This window comes from Nerophis ophidion, linkage group LG10, assembly GCF_033978795.1.
Source record: "Nerophis ophidion isolate RoL-2023_Sa linkage group LG10, RoL_Noph_v1.0, whole genome shotgun sequence".
NCBI classification, from domain to species: Eukaryota; Metazoa; Chordata; class Actinopteri; order Syngnathiformes; family Syngnathidae; genus Nerophis; species Nerophis ophidion.
This window is the reverse complement of record NC_084620.1, coordinates 64,187,084-64,199,470: the sequence shown is the minus strand read 5'-3', so window position 1 is coordinate 64,199,470 and position 12,387 is coordinate 64,187,084. Positions and strand designations below refer to the sequence as shown.

At 38.4% G+C, this 12,387-nt stretch overlaps 1 protein-coding gene across 5 annotated transcripts in view; it reads right to left on the bottom strand.

Moving 5' to 3' along the window:
• gramd4a (GRAM domain containing 4a) overlaps positions 1–12,387 on the bottom strand; it is a 108,942-nt gene continuing 96,555 nt past the window's right edge. For all 5 annotated transcript variants that reach the window (XM_061914470.1, XM_061914473.1, XM_061914469.1 and 2 more), the window contains 4 exons: positions 7,226–7,319; positions 7,032–7,122; positions 5,633–5,701; positions 1–1,231 (listed from right to left, as the gene is read on the bottom strand). In XM_061914470.1, coding sequence (XP_061770454.1) covers positions 1,109–1,231; positions 5,633–5,701; positions 7,032–7,122; positions 7,226–7,319 — 377 coding nt within the window. In that variant the 3' untranslated portion in view covers positions 1–1,108. The remainder of the gene's footprint in view (positions 1,232–5,632; positions 5,702–7,031; positions 7,123–7,225; positions 7,320–12,387) is intronic.

The window sequence follows — 12,387 nt, the reverse complement described above, 5'->3', positions numbered from 1 at the left end:
TTTTATTTCACAAAAAAAAAAAAAAAAAAAAAAACACAAAAAAGAAACATTCCGGACAACTCACAGTGGTTCTAGTGAGAACTTATGCTTGTGAAATAAAACCATAAAGAGTAACCATTAAACTAACTTTATGAAGCACAATTTCCTCCTGCTTTCCTATTGGTTAAAACGCATCATTTGACCCAATACAGTATTTTAAAGAACAGTAGCCGTCACTACTCCCAAATGAAAGGAATTCAAACTACCAAAAAGACATACATAATCATGTAAACATGAGCTTAGGCAGAATATGGCAGATTTGGCAAAAAAAAAAAAAAAAAAATAACATAAGAAAAATCATACATTCTGTGCTTTTTCCGTTAAAAAAACAGACTACTAAAAAGGCGACAGGTAAAAAGCTTCTAAACAAACAAAAAAATGTTTCAATTTGAACCGGTCAGTTGCGTTTATGCATCGCAATGTCATACCCGGTTATGAATGATAAATTCACGCCTGACTCTGGGGAAATAAATACTAAGAACATCAAGGCCTTTTTCTCTTCTTCCGACACAATGTGCTGGATTTTGGCAGTCTACACAAAACGGAGTAAAGACCAGCTTTACTGGCTTGAAATAAAGTTGAACATGAATGTTGGAGCCTCCATCACCTGACCAGAAGTGATTGAGTGAAATACTTTACTTTTGAAGTATTTCTGCAACGTTCCAGTTCCACGTAATAAAGTGCCGGGAGAAGATGAGTCGCCTATTTTAGAACCACATTGTGCCGTCTTACATGTTTTGTGCTTTTCCTCCGCACCGTCGGTCCAAACATGTCAATAAAAGGCAAATATGGAAGAAAAATGAGCTACATATTTCACATTTGCAAAAAAAAATAAAAATAATGGCGTCTATCATACGCTCCAGTTGTTTTTTTGATATTGTGGAATCTCGTCAGGAGGGGAGAAAATAATCACAGTTGAAGACTATTTTGTCGCACATGCAACACACACACGGTACGACACGAGGGAAGCAGTCAGCTGATGGAGGAGGGACCAGCCCCCCTTTCATTTTGATAGAAAAAAGAAAAAAAGTCCAACAGGAAGTGGCGCCTGAGAGTCGGAGCGCGGGGTTTACTGATCGCCGGTGGCGGCTGTGGCGGCCGGCGGCTTGCCGGTGGTGACCATCTTGGTGTACTGCGTGAAGATGGCCTCGAACGCCTCATCTCGGTGGATCATGGCGCCGAACACCAGCGGCTGGAGGACAAAGCTTCATTGATTATGTAACTGTTGCTACTAATGATTATTATCATGTATTTTATTTCTCTAAAAGCAGAATATGTGAAGTAAACAAAAGGGAATTTAAATCAAAATGCATAAAAGTTCGTAAGAAGGCGTTATTTAAGTTACTATGATTAAAAATGTTGTTTCATGCCTTTTTCTTAAAGGGGAACATTATCACCAGACCTATATAAGCGTCAATATATACCTTGATGGTGCAGAAAAAAGACCATATATTTTTTTAACCGATTTCCGAACTCTAAATTGGTGAATTTTGGCGAATTATTCGCCCGGAAAAGGGTGGAATGCCATCTCCGGGTTGGGGAGGAGACCCTGCCCCAAGTGGAGGAGTTCAAGTACCTAGGAGTCTTGTTCACGAGTGGGGGAAGAGTGGATCGTGAGATCGACAGGCGGATCGGTGCGGCGTCTTCAGTAATGCGGACGTTGTACCGATCTGTTGTGGTGAAGAAGGAGCTGAGCCGGAAGGCAAAGCTCTCAATTTACCGGTCGATCTACGTTCCCATCCTCACCTATGGTTATGAGCTTTGGGTCATGACCGAAAGGATAAGATCACGGGTACAAGCGGCCGGAATGAGTTTCCTCACCCTATCTCTAAGGCTCTCCCTTAGAGATAGGGTGAGAAGCTCTGCCATCCGGGAGGATCTCAAAGTAAAGCCGCTGCTCCTTCACATCGAGAGGAGCCAGATGAGGTGGTTCGGGCATCTGGTCAGGATGCCACCCGAACGCCTCCCTAGGGAGGTGTTTAGGGCACGTCCAACCGGTAGGAGGCCACGGGGAAGACCCAGGACACGTTGGGAAGACTATGTCTCCCGGCTGGCCTGGGAACGCCTCGGGATCCCCCAGGAAGAGCTAGACGAAGTGGCTGGGGAGAGGGAAGTCTGGGTTTCCCTGCTTAGGCTGTTGCCCCCGCGACCCGACCTCGGACAAGCGGAAGATGATGGATGGATGGATGGATATACGCCTTTCAATTATTTGCTCACCTAGGTAGTCAATCAGCCCTTTTCTAAAACACATTATACACATCGAGTCAAATCAGCTCTGTTATTTTCCATTTTTCCGACTGTTTTCCGTACCTTGGAGACATCATGCCTCCTCGGTGTGTATCGGAGGGTGTAACAACACGATCCGGGACGGATTCAAGTTGATTTACGTAGAATGTGCATCGATTAGCACGGCATGCCAAGCGATGCTAACATGCTATTTACCGGCGATGCTAAGGCAGACATGGCACAGAGATGTACGGATAACCTGCAGATGCATTTCCAACGATAAAGTCAACGAAATCACAAGGGTGAGTTTTGTTGATGTTATTGACTTATGTGCCAATCAGACATATTTGGTCGCGGCATGACTGCCAGCTAATCGATGCTAACATGCTATTTAGGCTGGCTGTATGTACATTTGTAGATATATTTGCATCCAGCATTTCCCTCCACCCACATTTAATGCCAAACAAACACTTACCAATCGACATTTGTAGATATATTTGCATACAGCGTTTCCCTCCACCCACATTTAATGCCAAACAAACACTTACCAATCGACGTATTGAAGTTGATCCAGTTTCACAAGATGCGAAAGTCCCGAACGTTTGGTCCGCACATTTTACCGGCAATGGCTCAATAGCTTCAGTTTCTTCTTCAATTTTGTTTTCGCTATCTGCCTCCATACTCCAACCATCCGTTTCAATACATGCGTAATCTGTTGAATCGCTTAAGCCGCTGAAATCCGAGCTAATGTCGCTATATCTTGCATGTATAACACTGGATGACGTCACAGGAAAATGGACAGTGGCTTCACATATAGCGAAAATGAGACACTTTAAAGCCTTTTTTCGGGATATTGCGTGATCGGTAAAATTTCAAAAAAAACTTCAAAAATAAAATAAGCCACTGGGAACTGATTTTTATTGGTTTTAACCCTTCTGAAATTGTGATAATGTTCCCCTTTAAGTTTGTGGACATACTTTTATTTTGAAGTGTCTCATTTGGTCTGCCGACAGATGTAAGGAAGCTACTTCCGGGTATGGGTAAACATTTTTTGATGCAAGGTGAAAGAAGAAAGAGAGAGACTGATTGTAACAAAGACTAAAAAGTGTCACAAGGACTTTAAGCGTTTGGGCTATAAGAGCCAGAAGATCAGAATTTCCTCCTAAAAGAAGCGTGCAGGCCAACGAGGTATTTGTCATTTCTGTTTGTATTTTACTTCGGTAAAATGTTTGATCCACATGTTGTTATTTTTACGTTTGTAGTGTGCTTTATTTTATTACATTTTTCACGTCGAAATTGAAGGGAAAGGAAGCCTTCAAATAAATCAGTTCAAGAAAGCCGTTGTGTCTGTGCTATTTGGAGGGAGTTACAGATTATATATTTAAACACAAATATTGTATTTTTTCCTTCACACTAGCATTATAACTGTGCGTGAGAGACAGAAAGAAAAGCTCTGACCTAATAATGATGTACTCTACCCGAAATACAAATTCATCGTCTTTTCTTCTTTTTTGGGAAAAAAGTACCATCTTAAAGGCCTATTGAAATGAGATTTTCTGATTTAAACGGGGATAGCAGGTCCATTCTATGTGTCATACTTGATCATTTCGCGATATTGCCATATTTTTGCTGAAAGGATTTAGTAGAGAACATCGATGAAAAAGTTCGCAACTTTTGGTCGCCAATAAAAAAGCCTTGCCTGTACCGGAAGTAGCAGACGATGTGCGCGTGACGTCGCCGGTGTGAGGGCCCCTCACATCTGAACATTGTTTATAATGTGAGCCACCAGCAGTAAGAGAAATTCGGACCGAGAAAGCGACGATTTCCCTATTAATTTGAGCGAGGATGAAAGATTTTTGGATAAGGAAAGTTAGAGTGAAGCAGTTAAAAAAAAAAAAAAAAAGGCGACAGCTACAGGCGGCGGCAGCGGGAGCGTTTCAGATGTAATTAGACACATTTACGAGGATAATTCTGGAAAATCCCCTATCTGCTTATTGTGTTAATAGTATTTTAGTGAGATTATAAAGTCATACCTGAAAGTCGGATGGCTGCGGTGAACGCCAGTGTCTCTGAGAGAAGCCGAGGAGCCAAGATCACAGCTGCCTTTTTGAGCTGCAGGATGAGGTCGCGTAATCCACTCAAGTCTCCGGTAAGAGCCGACGAGTAATTTCCGTTTATATACAGTAACTTATCTATACATCCAAATTATATACAAAGTCTATTTTATTTCTCCAAATATTCCCCCCCCCTTTGGGCAAATAGGTATAATTCTACTCATTTATTTCCTGTAAGTCAGGGGTCTCAGACACGCGGCCCGCGGGCCAATTGCGGCACGTGAGACGTTATTTTGCGGCCCCCACCTTAATATGACAGTTTAATGTTACTGCGGCCCGCGAGTTTTATATGAATGGCACTTGACAGCGTTTGATTGATTGATTGATTGATACTTTTATTAGTAGATTGCACAGTACAGTACATATTCCATACAATTGACCACTAAATGGTAACACCCGAATAAGTTTTTCAACTTGTTTAAGTCGGGGTCCACGTTAATCAATTCATGGTAAAGGTTATTTAAGTTCAAAATGGCTCCTTCAATGTTCTGGGTTGCCTACCCCTGCATTAGTGGATAAGCGGCAAATGAGTGAAAGTGACAGAGACGTTGCCATGGAGACGTGGGTTTTCTTACGTGCCCGGCTGCAGTCACACCGCGACCCCTGTCCGTCAGTAATAACCGTCCCCGATAACCTGGACCAATTCAAATTGTTGTTCTTTTGTTTTATTGTTTAATTTACATTGCCTCACACATTGCTATTACTTATGACCGATTTGTTTACTTAATTCTCATTTTGTTCATTTATATTTTGATTTTATTTTGTGTAGAAAATAAAAATAGACATTTAAAAATATATTTTTTAAGAAAGATTTTCTTGGGGCCCAGCCTCTGCATCCAGTGGCCCCCAGGTAAATAGAGTTTGAGACCCCTGCTGTAAGTGATATAGTTGTTACAGAGTACCAACTATATCGTTATCATTCAATAATTAGTAATAAAAATTCCCATTTCAAAGTAGTAAAGAAAGAAAGAAAATCAATAATGATAATAATGACTTTGTAAAACATTTCAAATATTTATAATGAGTAAAAATTAAACAATTTCCTTAGGTATACTAAAAATACTGAATGCTTTGTCCATTTCATTTATTCTCTCGTTCTATTTTTTTTCTCTTCTCTATTTATGATGAATAATTAATTCTTGTTTGATGATTTGAATCATTCGAATCTTACTTTTGCTATCCTTAATTTTAATTCTTCTTCGACACTGCTGAAGCTGTGGGGAAAAGAGACAGAAAAACGGGTTTCTTTGTACCTTCTGAGTGGAAGGTGTTGCTATGGAGATCCCCATTCCACTTCCTGGTAGGACAGACAGCACCTTGTACTGCGAATGAAAAGACATGAAAAGTTGGTTGTTTCGTCGCATAATGCAATATTTACAGCAGGGGTGTCCAAACTTTTTCCACAGAGGGCCGCACACGGAAAAATTTTGATATTTTTCATTTTCAAACCATAAAAAAATATATAGATATTTTTTTTTAATCCTTAGGGCTCCTGGGGAGCATAGAGGGTCTCAGTCACTAAAATGTTAAAAATAAATCAAACTATTATTATTATCTTTTATTTAATGCTTAAAGTAAATCTCTATATCAACTTGAGGTTATGCCTTTTCTGCCAAAGACAACTTTGTTTTTTATAGTAAAACTGAAATATGCAGTATTTAGAGAGATAGATAGACAGATAGATAGATAGATAGATAGATAGATAGATAGATGGATAGATAGATGGATAGAACTTTATTGATTCTTTCAGGAGAGTTCCTTTATTTAGCAATTAAAGCCCTCAAAGATCAATAATGCAGGACACCATTGATTTTAATTATTTAATAGTTTTGAGTAATCACAGTGGAAAATTTAAATAAAATCCTACTAAATATATTTGAGATCCAAAAGGTTCCCCACTCATAAAGTGACACATTTTTAGATAGATAGATAGATAGATAGATAGATAGATAGATAGATAGATAGATAGATAGATAGATAGAACTTTATTGATTCTTTCAGGAGAGTTTCTTTATTTAGCAATTAAAGCCTTCAAAGATCAATAATGCAGGACACCATTGATTTTAATTATTTAATAGTTTTGAGTAATAACAGTGAAAATTTTAATAAAATCCTACTAAATATATTTGAGATCCGAAAGGTTCCCCACTCATAAAGTGATACATTTTTATTATTATTATTTTTTTTAACTTTTAACACTTAAATTTCAAGATCAACTTCCGATATATCTGTCGATTTTAAGTTTGAACAATTATTTTGTTTGTTTTATGCTCTTTTTTCAAAACTTTGATGTTTTTATATGGCAACCACACAACATATGCAATATTTTTTCCACATAAAACATTTTAAAGTGATAATTTTTAAGTAATAATTCATTACAACACAAATTTTTTAGTCCTTTTTTTTTGAGCAATGGAAGAAAAAAGAAAATAAAGACAAAAGGAAAAAAAAACTGCCTACATGGCAGCTTTGTGTCAACATTGCCACTTTTTCCTTATTAGATTTCACCTCATTCCACTTGTATTAAATGTTTTTTTTAATTTTTGCAGTACTATCAATTATGCAATTTTTGCAGAATGTGTGGCGGGCCGGTAAACGATTAGCTGCGGGCCGCACTTGGACACCCCTGATTTACAGGTTATATTTTGCCACCTTTTGTATGTCAGTGATGTCAAGCAGCTTGATGACTTTATTCTTCTTGGAGGAGCCCGACCTGGAGCTAGAGCTCTCGAAACACAAATAACTGAAGGACAGGAGAGAAAGACAGAAAGAAAGAGAGAGAGTTACGTTCACAAACATCTCCTCGGCAACACTAAAACATTTCCTTCGAGGGATGTTCCACTTACTTCTCAGTGACGTAAAGCATTCCGTTCCTGATGTAGTCTGTGGGCATCTTCCGGTCTCGGTTTATGAGGCAGCACCTCCAGCCGTTCTCACACACTGACAACACAAAAGCCACCAAATATACATTAAAAACATTTTTTTTTTATATTGCATGTAGTACCTCAGGGCTGAATTTGTTCTGTGATAGAGCTCTTGATTCAAAACACTTGCACCTAGGGCTGGGCGATATATGGATATACTCGATATATCGCGGGGTTGTCTCTGTGCGATATAGAAAACGGTTAATTGATTATGTAACTGTTGCTACTAATAATTATTATCATTTCTTTTATGTCTCTAAAAACAGAATAAGTGAAGTTCATAAAAGGGGATTTAAATCAAAATGCATAAAAGTTCGTAAAAAGGCGTTATTTAAGTTACTATGGTTAAAAATGTAATTTCATGCCTAATTTCTTAAAGGGGAACATTATCACCAGACCTATGTAAGCGTCAATATTCCTAGTTTGCTAACCCTTCCTCAAACAATGGCAATAAAAACTTTTCTGATTCTGATTTTGATATATACCTTGATGTTGCAGAAAAAAGACCATATATTTTTTTAACTGATTTCCGAAACCTAAATGGGTGAATTTTGGCGTTGTGTTTGGCGTCTTCCGTTTTGTTTGATCAGCCGTTTAACAGACACCATTTGGAAACAATTTAAGTATGTCAATAAACATTTATAAGATATTTTTGAGTAAATAAAACATTGAACAACGTATATATCTGTGGCTTACATATGGAAAAATATTTTCTTCTTCTAAAACATAGTGGGTGCGTCTTATATACCGGATAGTCCGGAAAAGACAGTAAGTAAGTAAAGATCAAAATGAGTAACTTTGTTGCATTGCTTGTATGAATTTATATTCCACTAGAAGGCGTTAACAGTGACCACACAAATAAAGTAAACAAACATCAAAATAAGATATTTTTTGCATATCGCATGTATGAATTTATTTTCCACTAGAGGGCGCTAACAGTGACCACACAAATAAAGTAAACAAACATCTAAATAAGATATTTTCTTGCATATCGCATGTATGAATTTATTTTCCACTAGTGGGCGCTAACAGTGACCACACAAATAAAGTAAACAAATATCAAAACAAGATATTTTCTTGCATATCGCATGTATGCATTTACCCACTAAAGAACGCTTACATTGACAGTCAGTCAGTCTACCCCAGGGCAGCTGTGGCTACACATGTAGCTTACCACCACCAGGTGTGAATGAATGATGAGTTCCCACTTCTCTGTGAGAGCTTTGAGTATCTAATAATAGAAAAGCGTGATACAAACTCTAATCCATTATTATTAGATCAAAATAAGATATTTTGCATGTATGTATATACCCACTAGAGGGCGGTCACACTCTGTCAACACAAAATAAACATCAAAATAAGATATTTTGTTGCATATTGCATGTATGTATATACCCACTAGAGGGCGGTCACACTCTGTCAACACAAAATAAACATCAAAATAAGATATTTTGTTGCATATTGCAAGTATGAATATACCTACTAGAGGGCGGCCAAACACTGACAACACATAATAAACATCAAAATAAGATATATTGTTGCATATTGCATGTATGTATATACCTACTAGAGGGCGGTCACACACTGACAACACAAAATAAACATCAAAATAAGATATTTTGTTGCATATTGCATGTATGTATATACCTACTAGAGGGCGGCCAAACACTGACAACACAAAATAAACATCAAAATAAGATATTTTGTTGCATATTGCATGTATGTATATACCTACTAGAGGGCGGCCAAACACTGACAACACATAATAAACATCAAAATAAGATATTTTGTTGCATATTGCATGTATGTATATACCTACTAGAGGGCGGCCAAACACTGACAACGCAAAATAAACATCAAAATAAGATATTTTGTTGCATATTGCATGTATGTATATACCTACTAGAGGGCGGTCACACTCTGACAACACAAAATAAACATCAAAATAAGGTATTTTGTTGCTTATTGCATGTATGTATATACCTACTAGAGGGTGGTCACATTCTTAAAACACAAAATAAACATCAAAATAAGGTATTTTGTTGCTTATTGCATGTATGTATAATACCTACTAGAGGGCGGTCACACACTGACAACACAAAATAAACATCAAAATAAGATATTTTGTTGCATATTGCATGTATGTATTTACCTGCTAGAGGCTGCTCACACTGACAACACAAAAATAAAGTAAGTAAACATCAAATTAAGATATTTTGTTGCATATTGCATGTATGTATATACCGACTAAAGGGCGGTTACACTCTGACAACACAAAATAAACATCAAAATAAGATATTTTGTTGCATATTGCATGTATGTATATACCTACTAGAGGGCGGCCAAACACTGACAACACAAAATAAACATCAAAATAAGATATTTTGTTGCATATTGCATGTATGTATATACCCACTAGAGGGCGGCCAAACACTGACAACACATAATAAACATCAAAATAAGATATTTTGTTGCATATTGCATGTATGTATATACCTACTAGAGGGCGGCCAAACACTGACAACACAAAATAAACATCAAAATAAGATATTTTGTTGCATATTGCATGTATGTATATACCTACTAGAGGGCGGTCACACTCTGACAACACAAAATAAACATCAAAATAAGGTATTTTGTTGCTTATTGCATGTATGTATATACCTACTAGAGGGTGGTCACATTCTTAAAACACAAAATAAACATCAAAATAAGGTATTTTGTTGCTTATTGCATGTATGTATATACCTACTAGAGGGCGGTCACACACTGACAACACAAAATAAACATCAAAATAAGATATTTTGTTGCATATTGCATGTATGTATATACCTACTAGAGGGCGGTCACACTCTGACAACACAAAATAAACATCAAAATAAGATATTTTGTTGCATATTGCATGTTGCAGAGCAGCTAAATGAGCACTTAGCGTTTAACAATCTATGTGAAACCTTTCAATCCGGTTTCAGGGCAAATCACTCGACTGAGACAGCCCTCGCAAAACTGACTAATGATCTATTGCTAACGATGGACTCTGATGCGTCATCTATGTTGCTGCTCCTCGATCTTAGCGCTGCTTTCGATACCGTCGATCATAATATTTTATTAGAGCGTATCAAAATACGAATTGGTATTTCAGACTCAGCCCTGTCATGGTTTAACTCTTATCTTACTGATAGGATGCAGTGCGTCTCCTATAACAGTGTGACCTCGGACTATGTTAAGGTAACGTGTGGAGTTCCCCAGGGTTCGGTCCTTGGCCCTGTACTCTTCAGCATCTACATGCTGCCGCTAGGTGACGTCATACGCAAATACGGTATTAGCTTTCACTGTTATGCTGATGACACCCAACTCTACATGCCCCTAAAGCTGACCAACACGCCGGACTGTAGTCAGTTGGAAGCGTGTCTTAATGAAATTAAACAATGGATGTCCGCTAACTTTTTGCAACTTAATGCCAAAAAAACGGAAATGCTGATTATCGGTCCTGCTAGACACCGACCTCTTTTTAATAATACAACTTTAACATTTGACAACCAAATAATAAAACAAGGTGACTCTGTAAAAAATCTGGGTATTATCTTCGACCCAACTCTCTCCTTTGAGTCACACATTAAAAGCGTTACTAAAACGGCCTTCTTTCATCTCCGTAATATCGCTAAAATTCGCTCCATTTTGTCCACTAAAGACGCCGAGATCATTATCCATGCGTTTGTTACGTCTCGTCTCGATTACTGTAACGTATTATTTTCGGGTCTCCCAATGTCTAGCATTAAAAGATTACAGTTGGTACAAAATGCGGCTGCTAGACTTTTGACAAGAACAAGAAAGTTTGATCATATTACGCCTGTACTGGCTCACCTGCACTGGCTTCCTGTGCACTTAAGATGTGACTTTAAGGTTTTACTACTTACGTATAAAATACTACACGGTCTAGCTCCAGCCTATCTTGCCGATTGTATTGTACCGTATGTCCCGGCAAGAAATCTGCGTTCAAAAGACTCCGGCTTATTAGTGATTCCTAGAGCTCAAAAAAAGTCTGCGGGCTATAGAGCGTTTTCCGTTCGGGCTCCAGTACTCTGGAATGCCCTCCCGGTAACAGTTCGAGATGCTACCTCAGTAGAAGCATTTAAGTCTCATCTTAAAACTCATCTGTATACTCTAGCCTTTAAATAGACCTCCTTTTTAGACCAGTTGATCTGCCGCTTCTTTTCTTTCTCCTATGTCCCCCCCTCCCTTGTGGAGGGGGTCCGGTCCGATGACCATGGATGAAGTACTGACTGTCCAGAGTCGAGACCCAGGATGGACCGCTCGTCGGGACCCAGGATGGACCGCTCGCCTGTATCGGTTGGGGACATCTCTACACTGCTGATCCGCTTGAGATGGTTTCCTGTGGACGGGACTCTCACTGCTGTCTTGGAGCCACTATGGATTGAACTTTCACAGTATCATGTTAGACCCGCTCGACATCCATTGCTTTCGGTCCCCTAGAGGGGGGGGGTTGCCCACATCTGAGGTCCTCTCCAAGGTTTCTCATAGTCAGCATTGTCGCTGGCGTCCCACTGAATGTGAATTCTCCCTGCCCACTGGGTGTGAGTTTTCCTTGCCCTTTTGTGGGTTCTTCCGAGGATGTTGTAGTCGTAATGATTTGTGCAGTCCTTTGAGACATTTGTGATTTGGGGCTATATAAATAAACATTGATTGATTGATTGATGTATGTATATACCTACTAGAGGGCGGTTACATTCTGACAACACAAAATAAACATCAAAATAAGGTATTTTGTTGCATATTGCATGTATGTATATACCTACTAGAGGGCGGCCAAACACTGACAACACAAAATAAACATCAAAATAAGATATTTTGTTGCATATTGCATGTATGTATATACCTATTAAAGGGCGGTCAAACTCTGACAACACAAAATAAACATCAAAATAAGGTATTTTGTTGCATATTGCATGTATGTATATACCTACTAGAGGGCGGTCACACACTGACAACACAAAATAAACATCAAAATAAGATATTTTGTTGCATATTGCAAGTATGTATATACCTACTAGAGGGTGGCCAAA